General features: G+C 49.6%; 2 protein-coding genes across 2 annotated transcripts; both read right to left on the bottom strand.

The window, feature by feature from the left end:
* Positions 1 to 3,750, bottom strand: LOC146042424 (uncharacterized). Its single transcript, XM_083162410.1, has 5 exons — positions 3,667 to 3,750; positions 3,384 to 3,601; positions 2,696 to 3,311; positions 2,208 to 2,244; positions 1 to 1,442 (listed from the first exon to the last, which is right to left on the bottom strand). Exons 1-5 carry the CDS (start codon positions 3,748 to 3,750, stop codon positions 772 to 774), a joined length of 1,626 nt encoding a protein of 541 aa, XP_083018536.1. The 3' UTR covers positions 1 to 771.
* On the bottom strand, positions 3,358 to 19,712 carry LOC146042040 (agmatinase, mitochondrial-like). Its single transcript, XM_083161947.1, has 7 exons — positions 19,310 to 19,712; positions 16,870 to 17,072; positions 12,322 to 12,370; positions 6,342 to 6,537; positions 5,130 to 5,309; positions 4,685 to 4,769; positions 3,358 to 3,934 (listed from the first exon to the last, which is right to left on the bottom strand). Exons 1-7 carry the CDS (start codon positions 19,669 to 19,671, stop codon positions 3,861 to 3,863), a joined length of 1,149 nt encoding a protein of 382 aa, XP_083018073.1. The 5' UTR covers positions 19,672 to 19,712; the 3' UTR covers positions 3,358 to 3,860.
* Positions 19,713 to 20,083: the final 371 nt, after the last annotated feature.

Genomic DNA, 20,083 nt, shown 5'->3' with positions numbered 1-20,083 from the left:
TTAGATGGCAAATGCCCTTTATTGTAAACACACATTGTACACTATCACATGAACAGTTCCCAGCCAGGGTGGTGTGTCGCTGACTAGGTCTCCGGCGTAGGATATGATGCGGATGTCTGTGGTCTCATGCTGTTACCTTCCGGCAGTATTCCTGTGCAGGGCCACCGAGAGGTATGCTGGGCCCCGGTAAAATTTTGGGGGTGTAGCCTAATCGTGGGAGGTGTGGCCACCTCCTGCGATTAGACCACGCCCCCAGAATGTTTAGGTGGGTGAAAAACACTATACCAGTGGCGTAACAATAGCCCCGCAGACCTCGTGGCGGCAGGGCGGCGCTGAGAAAGTGTGGGCGCCGGCGGTCTATGGTTACGCCGCTGCAGCCTCTGTGTCCGGAACTCACTGATTACTTGTCTGTGCGGTCCCGGCTCAGCCACGGACCAGCCAAGAATGCAGCGGCGGTGGCAAGTGGCATGCGGAGGGGTAAGGGGAAGGCGGCAAGTGGCATGTGGAGGGGTAAGGGGTGGTCAACTTTACGCCTAAGCAGCAGCACACACCTACAGCATGTGCTGTGCTCACATCAGGCCATGAGCTCTCAGCTGTCATACTGAGCCTTCTGTCAGCACAGCACATGCTGTAGGTGTGTGCTGCTGCCTGTGAGGTATGGAGGGGGAAGATATGGGGGGGGGTGTCAGACCAGGGCCCCCGCCGGGCCCCTCCAACAGGCTAGGCTCGGGTAATTACTACCCGCTTTCCCCCCCCCCCCCCCCCCCCCTCTCAGTGGCCCTGTTCCTGTGTCCTGGCCTGGGATACCAGCTCATACAGCTCCCTGCACCATGTATTCTCCCCACTGATGGCACCACAATGCCCAGTCAGTCCTAGTCTCCAGGGCTGGGTATATATGTGTGAGAGAGAGGTGGCTGGGGCCGGGCTGGGTATATGTGTGAGAGAGAGGTGGCTGGAGCCGGGCTGGGTATATGTGTGTGAGAGAGAGGTGGCTGGGGCCGGGCTGGGTATATGTGTGTGAGTCTGTGAGAGGGAGGTGGCTGAGGCAGGGCTGGGTATGTGTGTGTGAGAGGGAGGTGGCTGGGGCCGGGCTGGGTATATGTGTGTGAGTCTGAGAGGGAGGTGGCTGAGGCAAGGCTGGGTATGTGTGTGTGAGGGGGAGGTGGCTGGGGCAGGGCTGGGTATATGTGTGTGAGAGGGAGGTGGCTGGGGCAGGGCTGGGTATGTGTGTGTGAGAGGGAGGTGGCTGGGGCCGGGCTGGGTATATGTGTGTGAGAGGGAGGTGGCTGGGGCAGGGCTGGGTATGTGTGTGTGAGAGGGAGGTGGCTGGGGCCGGGCTGGGTATATGTGTGTGAGGGGGAGGTGGCTGGGGCAGGGCTGGGTATATGTGTGTGAGAGGGAGGTGGCTGGGGCAGGGCTGGGTATGTGTGTGTGAGAGGGAGGTGGCTGGGGCCGGGCTGGGTATATGTGTGTGAGAGGGAGGTGGCTGAGGCAGGGCTGGGTATGTGTGTGTGAGGGGGAGGTGGCTGGGGCAGGGCTGGGTATATGTGTGTGAGAGGGAGATGGCTGGGGCAGGGCTGGGTATGTGTGTGTGAGGGGGAGTGGCTGGGGCAGGGCTGGGTATATGTGTGTGAGAGGGAGGTGGCTGGGGCAGGGCTGGGTATGTGTGTGTGTGTAAGAGAGAGGTGGCTGGGGCCGGGCTGGGTATATGTGTGTGAGAGGGAGGTGGCTGGGGCAGGGCTGGGTATGTGTGTGTGAGAGGGAGGTGGCTGGGGCCGGGCTGGGTATATGTGTGTGAGAGGGAGGTGGCTGGGGCAGGGCTGGGTATGTGTGTGTGAGAGGGAGGTGGCTGGGGCCGGGCTGGGTATATGTGTGTGAGAGGGAGGTGGCTGAGGCAGGGCTGGGTATATGTGTGTGAGAGGGAGATGGCTGGGGCAGGGCTGGGTATGTGTGTGTGTGAGGGGGAGTGGCTGGGGCAGGGCTGGGTATATGTGTGTGAGAGGGAGATGGCTGGGGCAGGGCTGGGTATGTGTGTGTGAGGGGGAGTGGCTGGGGCAGGGCTGGGTATATGTGTGTGAGAGGGAGGTGGCTGGGGCAGGGCTGGGTATGTGTGTGTGTGTAAGAGAGAGGTGGCTGGGGCCGGGCTGGGTATATGTGTGTGAGAGGGAGGTGGCTGGGGCAGAGCTGGGTATGTGTGTGTGAGAGAGGTGGCTGGGTATATGTGTGTGAGTCTGTGAGAGGGAGGTGGCTGGGGCAGGGCTGGGTATACAGTATGTGTGTGAGAGGGAGGTGGCTGGGGCCGGGCTGGGTATATATGCCTGAGGGGAGGTGGCTGGGGCCGGGCTGGGGTATATGTGTGTGAGAGGGAGGTGGCTGGGGCAGGGCTGGGGTATATGTGTGAGGGGGAGGTGGCTGGGGCAGGGCTGGGTATATGTGTATGAGGGGGAGGTGGCTGGGGCCGGGCTGGGTATATATGTGTGAGGGGGAGGTGGCTGGGGTCGGGCTGGGTATATATGTGTGAGGGGGAGGTGGCTGGGGCCGGGCTGGATATATGTGTGTGTGAGTCTGTGAGAGGGAGGTGGCTGGGGCAGGGCTGGGTATATGTGTATGAGGAGGTGGCTGGGGCAGGGCTGGGTATATGTGTGTGAGAGGGAGGTGGCTGGGGCAGGGCTGGGTATATGTGTGTGAGAGGGAGGTGGCTGAGGCAGGGCTGGGTATATGTGTGTGAGAGGGAGATGGCTGGGGCAGGGCTGGGTATATGTGTTTGAGGAGGTGGCTGAGGCAGGGCTGGGTATATGTGTATGAGAGGGAGGTGGCTGGGGCAGGGCTGGGTATATGTGTGTGAGGGAGGTGGCTGGGGCAGGGCTGGGTATATGTGTTTGAGGAGGTGGCTGAGGCAGGGCTGGGTATATGTGTATGAGAGGGAGGTGGCTGGGGCAGGGCTGGGTATATGTGTATGAGAGGGAGGTGGCTGGGGCAGGGCTGGGTATATGTGTTTGAGGAGGTGGCTGAGGCAGGGCTGGGTATATGTGTATGAGAGGGAGGTGGCTGGGGCAGGGCTGGGTATATGTGTGTGAGGGAGGTGGCTGGGGAAGGGCTGGGTATATGTGTTTGAGGAGGTGGCTGGGGCAGGGCTGGGTATATGTGTTTGAGGAGGTGGCTGGGGCAGGGCTGGGTATATGTGTATGAGAGGGAGGTGGATGGGGCAGGGCTGGGTATATGTGTGAGAGGGAGGCGGCTGGGGCAGAGCTGGGTATATGTGTATGAGGAGGTGGCTGAGGCAGGGCTGGGTATATGTGTATGAGAGGGAGGTGGCTGGGGCAGGGCTGGGTATATGTGTGAGAGGGAGGTGGCTGGGGCAGGGCTGGGTGTATGAGAGGGAGGTGGCTGGGGCAGGGCTGGGTATATGTGTGTGAGGGGGAGGTGGCTGGTGCAGGGCTGGGTATATGTGTGTGAGGGGGAGGTGGCTGGGGCAGGGCTGGGTATATGTGTATGAGAGGGAGGTGGCTGGTGCAGGGCTGGGTATATGTGTGTGAGAGGGAGATGAATGGGGCAGAGTTGGGTATTTTCTATAAAATGACAGGTATGAGCTGATTGGTTGCTATTGGCAAGTTCCCCGCTACGGTTAACCTTGCCACCAGCTCCACTCTTTAGAAGGTTTTATACATTCCACCCAACGTATTTATGTGTATAGAACTGTTCCGTTGTCTGATTATTGTTAATGTGTGATAATTGGTTGGTACAATCCATGTTCCGGGCAGGTTATCTCCTTGTGGTGCCCTGGCCAGAGTACAGAGAGTCTGTTACTGTACAAGTGCTGATGGGGCGCCCCCTGCTGCTCAGCCTCCGTCGTGTCCCGGTCAGTAGGTCTTCACTTTGGGAAGTACGCACAGCATCTCAAACAGCAGGTTAGCAGCGGTCAGTGCTGTGTTACCTGGAACACAGGGAAATAGTCATTTATTAACAGGACAAAGTATGTTATCACTTTTGGTGCCTAAGACAGGAATATCCCAGCATGCCTTGCATGTATACCCATCTGCAACAAATAGGACCTTACTGCGTTCCTATTGACCTCCATTGACCCAATAGTCCTACCAGGCAGCGGAGACCTTTAAGTGCCCGGGATAACCAAAAGCCACCGGTGGCAAGATGGCGATCCACCACTTCCGCACCCAACATTGTCTTTTACATTGGAACTGCCGGCGTGCTCCCAAATGACAATGGTGGCGCAGTAGGAAAGGCAACAAGACCCCTCATGTGTAAAATATTCTCTATTTCATAATAATTTCCTGCCAGGCCGAGGCCATGCCACGGAATCAGATTTGGTGCACTGCACGAGAACAACAGGCCACACTCACATGTGAGACATTCTGGCACATTGGGAGCTACTGGACCACCTGCCCACCAGCCCTGACCTGGTACCAAGTCATTTCCAGCTCTTTGGACCATTGAAGGAGCACCAAGGTGGCAGGCGATTTGCAACCGATGGTGAAGTGCCATGTCCTGCTGTCAGGCGCAGGGCACTGGTTTCCTCTGTGCCAGGATATATGCCGTGGTGTATGTTTAATCAGGTATTAGGACATTGGGGAAAAATAACCCGTACCAATAGCATATTCCCAATATTCCCCAAGTAGCACCGATTTGCTTTATTACCCAGAATCCTTCACTTGACGCTGCCACTCACCTGACTGATCGTAAACAGGCGCCACTTCCACTAGGTCACAGCCCACGATGCTCAGCCCTTTGCAGCCGCGGATTATCTCCAGAGCCTGATGGCAGGAAGCACAGGGAGGTCAGTGAGTGGCTCATAGACTGTATAGATTGTATAGAGCGTAGACCATTCATATGTACAGTAGTGGTAGATAGAGACGGCAGATCTGCGGTAATCACACCAACAAGGAGGAACATGCAACAGTAACAGATGAGATGGTCTAATATGTGTAAGGGGTGGACTCTGCGGCCTTTGTAAAAGGGGGAAAGGAATGGTCACTACAGAGTAAGGCTTTAGTTCCACATCACCTCTAAGGCCTCGGAGACCATCTCATTGTTATACTGGGGACGGGTTCCATAAAAATTGTTTGCATATGATCATTAGTGTCTATGGCTTAAATGCAATTATCATATCTTACCTGGTGCGTTGTGAGACCACCGATCTCTGGGGTCCCAGTGCCGGGGGCATACGATGGATCTAACCCATCGATATCAAAGGTGATGTAAACTGGTTTTATTCCCATTTGAAGCCTCACTTCGGACATGAGCGGGACCAGGGACTTGTACCAGCAGTCCTCCGCAAAGACCAGACGGAACCCCTAAGAGACAGGCGAGGCCGGTGAGGTCAGCTGATTGGCTCCGCAATACGTAGGACACAACAGAGTGTTAGCACCTTGGTGTTTGATGGGTGTCTCTTAATGAAGCCAAAGCATTTCCTTGGTTACATGCGCTTATTGTAAAATAAATATCCAAGACATTATGTAACACACACAGTGATATTATGTCACTGTGGGTGGTATTCAATTGTATTCAACTGCGCCTGATCTCACACCTAAAGAGACCGGAGATCAAAGGGCAACCTTTTTTGGCCATATTGCGCGCATTATGCTCAGGTTTAGCCACGCATTTGCGCATTTCAGCTCACCACGCTGGTGAAAAACAATTAAATACCACCCTGTGTGTCAGTATTCTCGTGGCCGCATTCTGCTTGTGCTGCTCCCCGTGTCCGTAATGAGCTGGGAATGTGCCCATTTAAACACAAGGCATTAGGCTGCAAACTTCAATCAATGAAGAACGGTGGCAGAAGGTGGACACCCAGAAAGGGGCATTGCCTCAGGAGGTCTCCCACTTACATTAATGTGGGGGCGTGGACTAGCGAGCAGGGCTGCCTACACAGATTAATGCCTACAAAGCCGGCTCCTACTCAGTGACCAGAGCCAGTTGCTGCAGGATAATGTTGCACTGCAGCAGCTGGCTCCTGTCACTGCGGAGGAGCCAGCATTTTGGTGTCACCCCCTATATGGGTGACACCTAGGATTGGCCTGCACCTAGGTGTATGGGGTTTCACTGTATACAGGCAAAGCAGTCACAGTCCTTTTATGAACAAGTTTGAGATCCTTACCCCATCCAAATTCAATCTGGTTTTACACAGGTTATAATTATTCAGGCGACTCTTGCTAGTAACCATTTATGACAGTCAGTACCTCTGGAAGTGCCACTGTATTTTACAGAAATATGGAAGTATGCAGTGAGCAACATCTTAATACTTTGCATTAAGAGTTGCATTGACACCTGATAACAGCTCATTCAGCGGTATTTACAATTCAGTTCAAGAAGAAGTTTTATTGTACCTGATCTCTGCAGAACGTGTATGGCTCTGGGTCGTAGGAGGATCCTCTGAGCCCAATCTGTACAACCCGCTTACAGTCCAGCAATCCTTCATCCACACAGCGTTTGAACGGTGTTCCATGATAGATCTTCTCCCCCAGGGCAGAATCCCCAGTGTCGTCATGGGCATCAACATGTATCAAGCCGATAGGTCCATGTCTGAAACCAGCCAAAGGCATTAATGTGTCCTGTACCATCTACTGTAATAATCTGCCCATCCCACATTCTAATCATGTGACCCTGTCTGCTACATTACACCCTGCACATTGTAATCAGGTGACCCTGTCTGCTACATTACACCCTGCACATTCTAACCATGTGACCCTGTCTGCTACATTACACCCTGCACATTTTAACCATGTGACCCTGTCTGCTTCATTACACCCTGCACATTCTAACCATGTGACCCTGTCTGCTACATTACACCCTGCACATTCTAACCATGTGACCCTGTCCCTACATTACATCCTGCGCAATCTAACCATGTGACCGTCTGCTACATTACACTCTGCACATTCTAACCATGTGACCATGTCTGCTACATTAAATCCTGCACATTCTAACCATGTGACTGTCTGCTACATTACACTCTGCACATTCTAACCATGTGACCATGTCTGCTACATAACACTGTCTGCTACATTACACCCTGCACATTCTAACCATGTGACCATGTCTGCTGCATTACATTCTGCACATTCTAACCAAGTGATCCTGTCTGTTACATTACAGATTGCACAATCTAACCATGTGACCCTGTCTGTTACATTACATCCTGCGCAATCTAACCATGTGACCATGTCTGTTACATTACATCCTGCTCAATCTAACCATGTGACCATGTCTGTTACATTACATCCTGCTCAATCTAATCATGTGACCATGTCTGTTACATTACAGATTACACATTGTAACCATGTGACCCTGTCTGTTACATTACATCCTGCACATGCTAACCATGTGACCCTGTCTGTTACATTACATCCTGCTCAATCTAATCATGTGACCATGTCTGTTACATTACAGATTACACATTGTAACCATGTGACCCTGTCTGTTACATTACATCCTGCACATGCTAACCATGTGACCCTGTCTGTTACATTACATCCTGCACATTCTAACCATGTGACCCTGGGGGTTATTCTAATCCATTCGGTCCTCTGTGCATTTAGACGGAGGACTGATGGTGCGCGTCTGCACATGCGAAGGCACGTTTCTTTCGGTTTGCCGGGTGCACGCACCCATGACGTCGTGCGGGGGGGGGGGGGGGGGGGGCGGAAATGGATGGGGGGTACCGAGCTGCCCCATCACCATATGGGAACGCCCAGCGTTCCATGGGTGTTCCCATGAGATTGCTGGGTATTCTCATGGTAATGAGACAGTGACGCCGGTGCGGGGGGCAGGCAGCTGACATCACCAGATGTCAGCTGGCGCCCATATCCGTGCCAGCATGCATGCATATGTAAGTGACTTAAAAGTCACTTTTCTAAGCGCATCACATCTTTCGATGGTCGGCGACCATCAAAAGATGTGGGCGGTTACCCGAGGCATGCCAATGGACGTTTATGCACTTCGAGGGGGGGGGGGGTCAATCGCTGGGCAGGGTTTGGTGGACTCACAAGGCTGCAAATTCGCAGTCTGTTACAGTACATCCTGTGCATTCTAACCATGTAACCCTGTCTGTTACATTACATTCTGCGCAATCTAACCATGTGACCCTGTCTGCTGCATTACACCCTGCACATTCTAACCATGTGACCCTGTCTGCTACATTACATCCTGCACATGGTAACCATGTGACCCTGTCTGCTACATTACATCTTGCACCTTCTAACCATGTGACCCTCTCCCTACATTACATCTTGCACCTTCTAACCATGTGACCCTGTCAGCTACATTACATCCTGCACATTCTAACCACGTGACCCCCACCTCTGCTGCATTACACCCAGCACACAACACTTTTATTGGTAAGCTGCTCAATCAGAGGTCTGTCATTCAGGTGCCAACAGGGAGGGGTAAATCTGGTTAGGAAAAAAAACAGTTTGTATCCCTATTGCACACTGAATGAGAAATATACATATAATAATCAGATAATACAGAGATCTTGGTTGCATATATCTGCAGATATAGGGTTAAGCCCCCAGGCCGTACGTCAAGGCGTCTCTGTCACTGGGGGTCCCTAACACTGGGTATGGGTCTGGGGTGTGGGCCCCCAACATGCCGACACAGGCTGACTACTCCAGGGCAGCACACAAATGAAAGTTAGTAGGTGTTAAATAAGAAGCACATAAGTGCTATGTAGGGAGGTGAAGGTGTGATTAAAATAATACATACAATAAGGAAAAAACATAAATGTTAATAAAGTGTTAGGGTGTGCTACCCTGGAGCAGACCAGCCATACCAACAAAGGGGGAATCACACTCCCAAACCCATCCCATGCACAATAACAAATTTATGGGCCTAATAGCCCAGTGTAAGGCCACATGATAATGGCTTACAACATCTGAGAGCCAGCTTACCTGGAGATACCCCTGGCTTCTCCAATGGCACTTAGGTGTCAGCAATCCCTCCTATTGCTGACCCATCTATGCCTCTCAACTGCACAACACTTTTATTGGTAAGCTGCTCAATCAGAGGTCTGTCATTCAGGTGCCAACAGGGAGGGGTAAATCTGGTTAGGAAAAAAAACAGTTTGTATCCCTATTGCACACTGAATGAGAAATATACATATAATAATCACCCAGCACATTCTAACCATATTACCCTGTCTGAAATATGACACCAGGGTTGCCTACCCTCCCGGAATGGCCAGGAGGCTCCGGAAAAATCGTGTCCCCCTGCTGGCCCCCTAGAAAGGTGGGCAACCCTCCCGGATACTGCCGATACCTCCCGAATCTCCCTGTCTACAGCAGTAAATTACCGCGATTCGCAGATTTCTCGGTAGGGGATGGGGCTAAAGATGCAAATAGCATCTTTAGCCCCACCTCCTCCCCGAAGACCTGCAAATTGCAGGGATTGATGACGTAGGGTGGGGGTGGGGATTGATGACGTCTACATCAGGCCCTATCCCCTGAAGTGCTGCTGACAGTCTCCTCTCCGGGCTTCTCCCGGAGAGGAGACTTTAAAAGCAGGCAACCCTGCATTACAAAGAAAAGGAGATGATTCCCGCACCAGTTTTTTAGTAACAAGACTTTCTTGTCTCCTCCAATACCGGTATTTTCTGGGAATAATGTTCCAACAATCAGACCATTGGAGGTGCTACCTACTACTTGAATATAGACACATAACATGAACAAGAAAAAGCAAGTATAATGTAGGTGCACTGAAAGTCAAATAATGATACGTAAAATGTAACCTTTAATAATTTTCAATAAAATCGGTGAAATATTAAAATATAATAGGAAGAAATAAAGAGCAAAAATTATCCCTGTATGTTCTCACTAGTGTCCCATTTGGATACTTTCTCTCTGATTATGGTGTCAGAGACAATTTTTACTTTTCTATTTTTGTTGCAATAGAAAGGGTGATAGTATCTTTTAATTCAAGAATAATATCACTTGGGCTAAATAGCCCTCCAATGGGTTTTATATGACTTCAGTGTGTCAGAGCTCAATGTGTTCTTTTTATTATATTACAGCAGTATTTGTATTTCTTTGTCAGTAGAAGAATGTTGACAATCAGATATACACTCCGTCTATTGGTAGTTTCCCAGGATGTGTTGTCTGATTGTCTCACTGGGATTTTTTGATTGCATGCACAGTTTACTTTTTCAAAGCAGTTCAACTGAGGGGCGTCTGTTCACACCAACGGATACCGTGCTGTCAGATAATTGGACAATGTGTATGGGTACCACCAATTATCTAATATCAGTTATTCCACAGTTCCTTCTTTTATATTTTTGTGCAAGCAGTCCTGGGTTATAATAAACAACTAGTATTCCGGCTTCCCATAAATCAATACTATTGCGGTGAGGGATATATTGGTTATTTGCCGCTTATTATTTGCCGGCTATCCCTGCTCTATTAGTACGGCAATGTCACTGCCACTAGCTGGGTTCTCTAGTTTCTGTCCGTCTAACACGGACCCATGGCGGCTGTTGCTAGCCGCTCTGACTGCTGCGCTGGCGGCTATGAGATGTGCCGCTCGTACGCTGTGGGGATATAGCGTGCCTGCACCCCGGGCATTCGCCGGCTGTGAGTCAGTTTAATACAAATGACACTCACGCCGTATCTCTACTGACTGCCTGTATGCAATCTTACTGCCTGTATTTCAAACACATATATTGCTATTACACATGAATTTACACACACATTTTGAGAACATAAACAGAGGAGCTATGGTCATTAATAGCCAACGACCGTTTCGCCTAAGCTTCCTCAGGGCTTAGGTGAAACGGTCGTTGGCTAGCAATGCTAGCATAGCTCCTCTGTATCATTATTTGACTTTCAGTGCACCTACATTATACTTACTTTTTCTTGTTCATGTTATGAACCCTGCATTACACCCTGCACATTCTAACCAAACACGTCTGTATTAGCCTAGAGCCGCCTTGCATATATACACATGCTACATACACAAGTCTGAGGAAGCTGTAGCTAAACATGTGCCCTACAGCTAAATGATAGTACTGTGGGGGTAATTCAGACCTGACATCTCGCAGCCCAGCAATTAGGTAAATCCCCCCACCCAGCTGCACAGCTACGAATGTGATTGCATGAGGGGAAAATCATTAAAATCCATTTACCATTGAATGGTTTTTCCCCTCTCATTGCAGTGTAGACTTACTTGGCACTGCGAAGGCCGTTGGGAGCAGGAGGCCGCAGATGACATCAGTGGCCCTCCCTCCCAATGGCCGGGGAATGTCTGTGTTGGTACTTGTTTCCTAGCACGGCGCCCACGATTTTGATCTTACTGCATCTTATACATCGCATCGCATACAATATAGCGGCATGCAATGCAATTTAATTTTTAATTGTACAACCACCCAGATGGGTGCTTACAATGTTAAATGCACCCCCATTGTCAAAGCTACCGCCACTATCAATGCCAACCCGAAGCGTGGCGAGCGCTGCGAGGCCACGAGGAGCGGTGGTACGCGTCCTCCGACCTTTTCATAACCCCACTATCCACGTCGGCATGGAGTTGATTTTAGATAGTGTGGCGAGCACAGCGAGCCCCGCACGGGGCCGCTAATTACTTAACATGTATTCCGCATCCCCTCGTGGGGCTCGCCACGCTTCGGGCTCGGTGGATCACTGCGCTCGCCACACTATCTAAGATCAACTCCACGCTGACGTGGATAGTGGGGTTATAAAAAGGTCAGAGGACGCGTACCGCCGCCCCTCGCGGGCTCGCTTTGCTCGACACGCTTCGGGTTGGCATTGATAGTGGGGGTGGCATGGACAGTGGGAGTGCATTTAACATTGTTAGCACCCATCAGGGTTGTACAATTAAAAATCGCATCGCATCGCATGGCATTTGCTGGCATGCGATGCTATGCGATATTTAATTGTACATTCCGGGTCATTTTCCCGAATATCGCATCGCATATCATCGCATACCTTATGGCATGGTATGCGATGGGCGCCGTGCTAGGAAACAAGTACCTCTGTGTTTTCTGGGACACTCCCCAAAAACACTGCGTTCCCGCTCCCAAATGCCCACATGGTGTCACACGCTGGCCATCCCAGGCTCCTGTCCCTTGAGCAGCTGGAGTTTGTGCACAGCATACCATGTGCATGCGAAAGTAATTCGATAATCTTCAGAGTTGTGAATTTGCAGCGCTGCATTCTAATCCGAATCGGGCCATATGTATGTATTCATATATACAGGATACGTCACTCACCCTACAGAACCACAGAGCAGCACATATGTACAGTATGTAGTGATATATACAGGACACGTCACTCACGCTACAGAACCGCAGAGCGCACTTACTTCTCTGCTACAGCTTGGAGGATTGGATACGTGATTGTGTGGTCACCACCTACAGAAAATAGGGATTCAAATATATTTGAGTGATCAGAGAGAGGGACAAACGCGTACACACACACACACACACACACACACACACACACACACACAGACATACAGTATTGTCCACAGTACTGTGCATGCCCCCAGCTTCTACAGCAGCCCATCGAAGCAAAATCACAGTCCCTGGTGTACACTGCAAACCACAGATACTGGGACCAGCGCATACCCCAGGTTCTGTGCTTCACTTACGCAAAGCACAGTGGCTGATTTTAACTGGTAAAATCTGCCACTGTATATGTATATATGTATATGTATATGTATATTCATTGCAGTGAAATGGGGTCCCTTGGCGATGGGCTGCAAGCTTAAATGCATTGATCAATTCATGAACTAAAACCCCATTATTTATTTATTTATTGATTATTTGAATGTTAAGGTGAGTTAGTTTGTTGTAGTGAGTGCTGGGCCCCCTGTGTTTGTATTTACTAGAGTGTGTGGTCACAAGCCAATGCACCCCATCCTGGGAAGTGGGTGCTGTTTGCACCCCATTCGTAGGAATGGCGAGTGTGTTGGTACTTCTGTATCTATATATTTGAGTTGATTTTTAATTAACCTCTGTTACTGTGATAATAGCTTTCTCATGCATCCTAGATAAGCTAATTTACCTGAAACCTGTGACAGCTGCCCCTTTAATACTAATTCAGGTGCTGTGTTTGGGATTGTCTCACCTTATAAAAGCCATAAGTTACTTGTCAGTTGAGCATTAACCCAGAAAAAAAACACATGTTCATTTTAGCTATGATGTGTAAGCAGGTGCCAGGTTCCCAAGAAAACCAGTTGTTAGTGTAGGACTTGCAGTGAAATGGGGTCCCTTGGCGATGGGCTGCAAGCTTAAATGCATTGATCAATTCATGAACTAAAACCCCATTATTTATTTATTGATTATTTGAATGTTAAGGTGAGTTACTTTGTTGTAGTGAGTGCTGGGCCCCCTGTGTTTGTATATATATATCTCTTATATATTTGGCTACATCTGTCACTCAAAGTGTGTCTGAAGCTGTAACGCTGGATGGAGCCTCTGACTCACATGACTGACTCACACGACAGAGAACCAGCCCAGTGAGCCCACAGTGCCAGACACCCTCTGCCTCTCCATGTTACACAGCAAAGACACAGCTACTCACCAGACACACCAGGTGAGCGCCCCACACCTCCATACCTCCCAACATGACCCTCTCCAGGAGGGACAGAATGCTCTGTTTGTGGACTTCCATCTTAATTTATGATTGTCATCATCTGTTTTAAACAGGATAATTGATAAGAAAGGTGTTTAAGCACAGGTGATGGTAATCCATAAATTAAGAAGAAAGTCCAGAAACAGAGCAATGTGTCCCCCCCCCCATTCACGGCAACCCCACGATTAAATGGCACATGCAAAACACTGACATGGCTATGGTCGACAATGAAAAAGGTTGACATGAGTTTTTGAAGATTTATTTTTCACTTTTTCAATGTTTTCATATTCATTCTCATGTGTCGACATGGACACCAATGAAATGCCACACTTATGTCAACATTTACATGTGTTGACCTTTCTGTGTTGATTTTTTCTTGTGGCGATTCGCGGCACCCCCCGGCGACCCCCCTCCCGCGATTCACAGCACACCCCCCCAATTTGCGGCGACTCCCGCGATTTGCGGCCCCACCCCGTGACACATCCCCTCCTGCGATTCGTGGCACCCCGCGACCCCCCCTCCCACGATTTGTGCCAACCCCCCAGGCCCCCCCTTCCTCGCGGTACCCCCCACCCCCCGCGACCCCCCCTACCGCGATTCCCCCCCCTGTCATTGCGGCAACCCCCCGCCCCTGCGACCCACCCTCCCACGATTCACTGCAACCCCCCGCGTCCCCCCCTCCCAGGATTCGCAGCACCCATACCCCCCCGCGACCCCCCCTCCCGCAATTCACGGCATCCACCCACGACCCCTCCTCCCGTGATTCGCGGACACACCTCACCTCCTCCCTCCCCCCCCCCACCCCCGCTCGCCATTCACGGCAACCCCAGGATTAAATGGCACATGCAAAACACTGACACGGCTATGGTCGACAATGAAAAAGGTTGACATGAGTTTTTGAAGATTTATTTTTCTTTTTTGAATGTTTTCATATTCATTCTCATGTGTCGACATGGACACCAATAAAGTGCCACACTTATGTCAACATTTACATGTGTTGACCTTTCTGTGTTGATTTTTTTTGTAGCAATTTTTTTACAGTGACAACTATGTGCAAATCAACCTACACATCATCAACCAATTCTTTGTATAATATATAACACCTGTTCTGTTTTACTGTAGGTGTTTTAAGTCAGATCTTTTACTGCTACTATTACTGTTTATGTAAATGCATTCTGAATGACAGCAACATCCTACCATCCTTCTACAAGAATATATAACCAACTAGGTGATTTATCGCGCCCCGTGCCCCCCCCTCCCGCAATTCACGGACCCCCCGCGCACCCCCCCCCCCTCACGATTCACGCCCCCTCCCACGATTCACGTCACCCCCGCACACCCCCCCCTCCCACAATTCGCAACCCCCCCTCCCGCAATTCACGCCCCCTCCCACGCTTTGCGGACCCCTGCCCTCTCCCGCGATTCGCGGACACCTGCGCCCCCTCCCTCCCTTGATTCACGGCACCCCCCACGCCCCTCCCACAATTCACGGCACCTCTAAGCCCCTCTTTAGTCCCCCGTATACTCACACACCCCTATCACTACCCAGCTTCCTGCTCTCCTGAACCGTAACTTCCACCACTGGGGAGTCGCTGACTCTGTGTTGCCCACATGCCCCTATCATGCCTCATAGCCCAGCCTCCTGCTCTCATGTACCCTAACTCCCACCCAGTAGGAGGAGACACTGACTCAGGGCCACCATCCTGTACTCCTGTACTTCCACACTGGACCCTCACCCACTGGCAGAAGCTGCACAGTATCTCCCACCCTCCTCTTTAGTCCCCCTTATGTCCACACACCCCTATCACTACCCAGCCTCCTGTTTTCCTGTGTCGTGACCTCCGCCAGTGGGGAGCCGCTGACTCAAAAACACCCTACTATACTATTGCACACACACACACACCTAAACAACATGCACACACAGCCCCCCCCCCACACCCACAAATGTCACTGTACCATCCACACTATCAATGTACATCTTACTCTGTAACCGCTTTTTAATTAAACAAAACAATACACACCCCCTTCCACATCATATGCTCTCTATTTAACACATTTCACCTATAACTCAAGTTGCAATACAGGCATCTTTCATACAATTCTAACCATCTTTCTCATATACAAATGTTCACAAATTAAGGTGGCGCAGCCCCTTACGACGGTGTGAAGAGTGCCCGTAGGGCGCGATGAATCACCTAGTATATGATATATGTTTGCCCAAATATACTCTTTTCCACACATTTAAAATGGAGTTTGTGTGCCTTTTTCTATTGGACTAATATGGATTGTTTATAGAGAGCACTGCCGCAGTTGGACTGATAATTAGAGTGCCGGAATAAAAGGAGAAGTATATATATATATATATATATATATATAAATATATTAAAGGGAACAATGACCTCAAGTGCGCCACCAGGGAGCAGCTACTCTATAAGTCTCCCCTGTTAGTGGAAGACGGAGAAGAAATGTAGACACCAAAGATATAAAGAGCGCTGATAGAATCCTCCACCTATTGAGAGTGCAGTTCAAAGCATAATTGTATTCAAAACAACAGTATGTTATAAAATAAATACTTTTTATTAAAAGGCTTTTCTTTAAAATGTCTTTTGTTGTAATTTCTTTCAAGTTGCCGTGTAACCAACGCGTTTCGCCCTTTTACAAAGGCTTCCTCAGGGGTTTTTTTTTGGTATACACCGAAAAAATAATGAATGATCAGACACTTGTGTACAATGTCGGTCTTAATCAGACTTCCCACAATCTAGGACAGTAGAACATCCAATCGGCATGATATAGGGAATGGATCCTTTGGAATCCCAACTTACAGAAATTAAAATTGATGGGGAGCCGTGTGCCGGACGGAATACCACCACGCGATGCTCATCAATTTTAATTTCTGTAAGTCGGGATTCGAAAGGATCCATTCCCTATATCATGCCGATTGGATGTTCTACTGTCCTAGATTGTGGGAAGTCTGATTAAGACCGACATTGTACACAAGTGTCTGATAATTCATTATTCTTTCGGTGTATACCCAAAAAAACCTGAGGAAGCCTTTGTAAAAGGGCGAAACGCGTTGGTTTAATACGGCAACTTGAAAGAAATTACAACAAAAGAAATTTTAAAGAAAGCCCTTTAATAAAAAGTATTTGTTTTATAACATACTGTTGTTTTGAATACAATTATGCTTTGAAACACTGCACTCTCAATAGGTGGAGGATTCTATCAGCGCTCTCTATATCTTCGATATATATATATTTATAGGCTGCGCTGTTACCCAGTGTCAGCGGTATACACCCGGCCGCCATTATCCTCTGGTAGGCCTTTCTGATCCTCTGGCAGCTGTCCGGCAGGTTGTATAAATTCACATTGACATCGCCGATGTCAGCCACCATGAGCGAGTTGAATGGAGCGGAGCGCGTGGTCACGTTGTATCTCCTGACCATAGATGACTCTCCCCTGATGTGACGAGGCCCAAACCTGGCAGATAGTGAGGGAAAGTTCTCAGTGACTCTATTTACATATACTCATGTATCGCTGGATGCAATGGCTGTTACAGGTGTAATGGGCACTATAGTCTGCTGCATCTGCACATTTATTCTGGCAAATTGGACCTCTCATATCTGGTGGCTACTGTACATCAGACCTCTCATATCTTGTGGCTGCTGTATATCGGACCTCTCATATCTGGTGGCTACTGTGCATCGGACCTCTTATATCTGGTGGCTACTGTACATCAGACCTCTCATATCTGGTGGCTACTGTACATTGGACCTCTCATATCTGGAGACTGCTGTACATCAGACCTCTCATATCTGGTGGCTACTGTACATCGGACCTCTCATATCTGGTGGCTGCTGTACATCGGACCTCTCATATCTGGTGGCTACTGTACATCTGACCTCTCATATTTGGTGGCTACTGTACATCAGACCTCTCATATCTGGTGGCTACTGTACATCGGTCCTCTCATATCTGGTGGCTGCTGTACATCGGACCTCTCATATCTGGTGGCTGCTGTACATCGGACCTCTCATATCTGGTGGCTAGTGTACATCGGACCTCTCATATCTGGAGGCTAGTGTGCATCAGACCTCTCATATCTGGTGGCTGCTGTACATCGGACCTCTCATATCTGGTGGCTGCTGTACATCGGACCTCTCATATTTCATGGCTGCTGTACATCGGACCTCTCATATCTGGTGGCTGCTGTACATCGGACCTCTCATATCTGGTGGCTACTGTGCATTGGACCTCTCATATCTGGTGGTTACTGTACATCAGACCTCTCATATCTGGTGGCTACTGTACATCGGACCTCTCATATCTGGTGGTTACTGTACATCAGACCTCTCATATCTGGTGGCTGCTGAGCATCAGACCTCTCATATCTGGTGGCTACTGTACATCAGACCTCTCATATCTGGTGGCTGCTGTACATCAGACCTCTCATATCTGGTGGCTGCTGTATATTGGACCTCTCATATCTGGTGGTTACTGTACATCAGACCTCTCATATCTGGTGGCTACTGTACATCGGACCTCTCATATCTGGTGGCTGCTGTACATCAGACCTCTCATATCTGGTGGCTACTGTACATCAGACCTCTCATATCTGGTGGCTACTGTACATCTGACCTCTCATATCTGGTGGTTACTGTACATCAGACCTCTCATATCTGGTGGCTACTGTACATCGGACCTCTCATATCTGGTGGCTGCTGTACATCAGACCTCTCATATCTGGTGGCTACTGTGCATCGGACCTCTCATATCTGGTGGTTACTGTACATCAGACCTCTCATATCTGGAGACTGCTGTACATCAGACCTCTCATATCTGGTGGCTACTGTACATCAGACCTCTCATATGTGGTGGCTAGGGTACATCGGACCTCTCATATCTGGTGGCTGCTGTACATTGGACCTCTCATATCTGGTGGCTACTGTACATCTGACCTCTCATATCTGGTGGCTGCTGTACATCAGACCTCTCATATCTGGTGGCTGCTGTACATCGGACCTCTCATATCTCATGGCTGCTGTACATCGGACCTCTCATATCTGGTGGCTACTGTACATCTGTCCTCTCATATCTGGTGGCTACTGTACATCTGACCTCTCATATCTGGTGGTTACTGTACATCGGACCTCTCATATCTGGTGGCTACTGTACATCAGACCTCTCATATCTGGTGGTTACTGTACATCGGACCTCTCATATCTGGTGGCTACTGTACATCTGACCTCTCATATCTGGTGGTTACTGTACATCAGACCTCTCATATCTGGTGGCTGGTGTACATCGGACCTCTCATATCTGGTGGTTACTGTACATCCGACCTCTCATATCTGGTGGTTACTGTACATCAAACCTCTCATATCTGGTGGTTACTGTACATCTGACCTCTCATATCTGGTGGTTACTGTACATCAGACCTCTAGGAGTAAATTTACTAAGTGGCACCCGGCAGATCAATCCAAATGTAGTACTGTCATGTTGATGGGCTGGGAAATAGTTTTCTACAAAACAACTGTATAACAATTTCCTATTTACATTTGCACATGTTCTTATGGAGGGGATACTAGTGTAGATATATTTTGGATTGGACACTTGTGAGCATGTACCCCTATATACCCCCCCCCCCCCCAATAGGGCACCTACTGTATCTAGAACATGCTGTCAGTTATGCTGCTGCAGCATTACATGGTCCTTGCCTTGCTCCTGGTCGGTTAGAGGTGCCTGTATCCAGCGGGACCCCAATAAAAGCCGCATCCAGACCCTCGGGAGACTCCTGGTAGGGTAACCTCATCATGGTGCAGATACCAGCTGGCCGGGCAACTTCTTCAGCACTGAGGGGCAAGTTGAACGTGGTGCCTGAGATGTTGCGCACAGGAGGAGACTGGAGATTTGCGCACTTGCTTCCGCAGGCCGGCGAGGAGCCCCAAAGTGCGGAGTGTGATGCCCACCGTAGTGTGCATGTAGGGAGGGGGCCACCAAAGGGCCCCAGAGTCACAGCTGTCACGGCATACCTGCGCACGTGGGTCCCAGCCTTGCCGATGCGGCTGACAGTGGCCATGCTGCAGTCACTGCTACTGTATTCTGTCTGGGATCAAAGTGCAGCAGTCTCCACTCTCCCCCTTCCACCCCACTCAGCGGCCAGAACACTCCCCGTCCCCTCCCTCCAGCCTGGAGACACTCACTGGACAGGAGACGTGACTATTTATAACAGCCCCTAACTTGTAACCTGCAGCTCGGTTACTGAGGCAGCAGCTTCCAAGTGTGACATGTTACAGTGTGTGCACTACCTCTTCATCCACAGTTACTTCTACGCCAGCAAATGCCGTTGCACATAAGACACCTGCCCACACACATTATACATACTTATTTATTATAGAGCACTGCAATAAAATATATTTGGACCCAAATTCACCTTTATACCTTTATTAAGTAACACATTTTAATATTTTGCCATCACCAGGAGTCAAACT

This window comes from Crinia signifera, chromosome 19, assembly GCF_055691185.1.
Source record: "Crinia signifera chromosome 19, ASM5569118v1, whole genome shotgun sequence".
NCBI classification, from domain to species: domain Eukaryota; kingdom Metazoa; phylum Chordata; class Amphibia; order Anura; family Myobatrachidae; genus Crinia; species Crinia signifera.
Note: the sequence above shows the minus strand (reverse complement) of the source record. Positions and strands in the feature narration are given on the sequence as shown.

Excerpts from the sequence above, each read along its gene's own strand:
- LOC146042040 (XM_083161947.1), bottom strand. The coding sequence starts at position 19,671 with ATGGCCACTGTCAGCCGCATCGGCAAGGCTGGGACCCACGTGCGCAGG. Across the intron at positions 12,371-16,869 it reads GTGTATACCGCTGACACTGG|GTGGTGACCACACAATCACG; the intron begins GTAACAGCGCAG and ends TATTTTCTGTAG. Across the intron at positions 6,538-12,321 it reads CTCCAAGCTGTAGCAGAGAA|ACATGGACCTATCGGCTTGA; the intron begins GTAAGTGCGCTC and ends GGCTGGTTTCAG.
- LOC146042424 (XM_083162410.1), bottom strand. The coding sequence starts at position 3,750 with ATGGATTGTACCAACCAATTATCACACATTAACAATAATCAGACAACG. Across the intron at positions 3,602-3,666 it reads ATAAATACGTTGGGTGGAAT|CAACCAATCAGCTCATACCT; the intron begins GTATAAAACCTT and ends ACTTGCCAATAG. Across the intron at positions 3,312-3,383 it reads CCCAGCCCTGCCCCAGCCAC|CTCCCTCTCATACACATATA; the intron begins CTCCCTCTCATA and ends TGCCCCAGCCAC.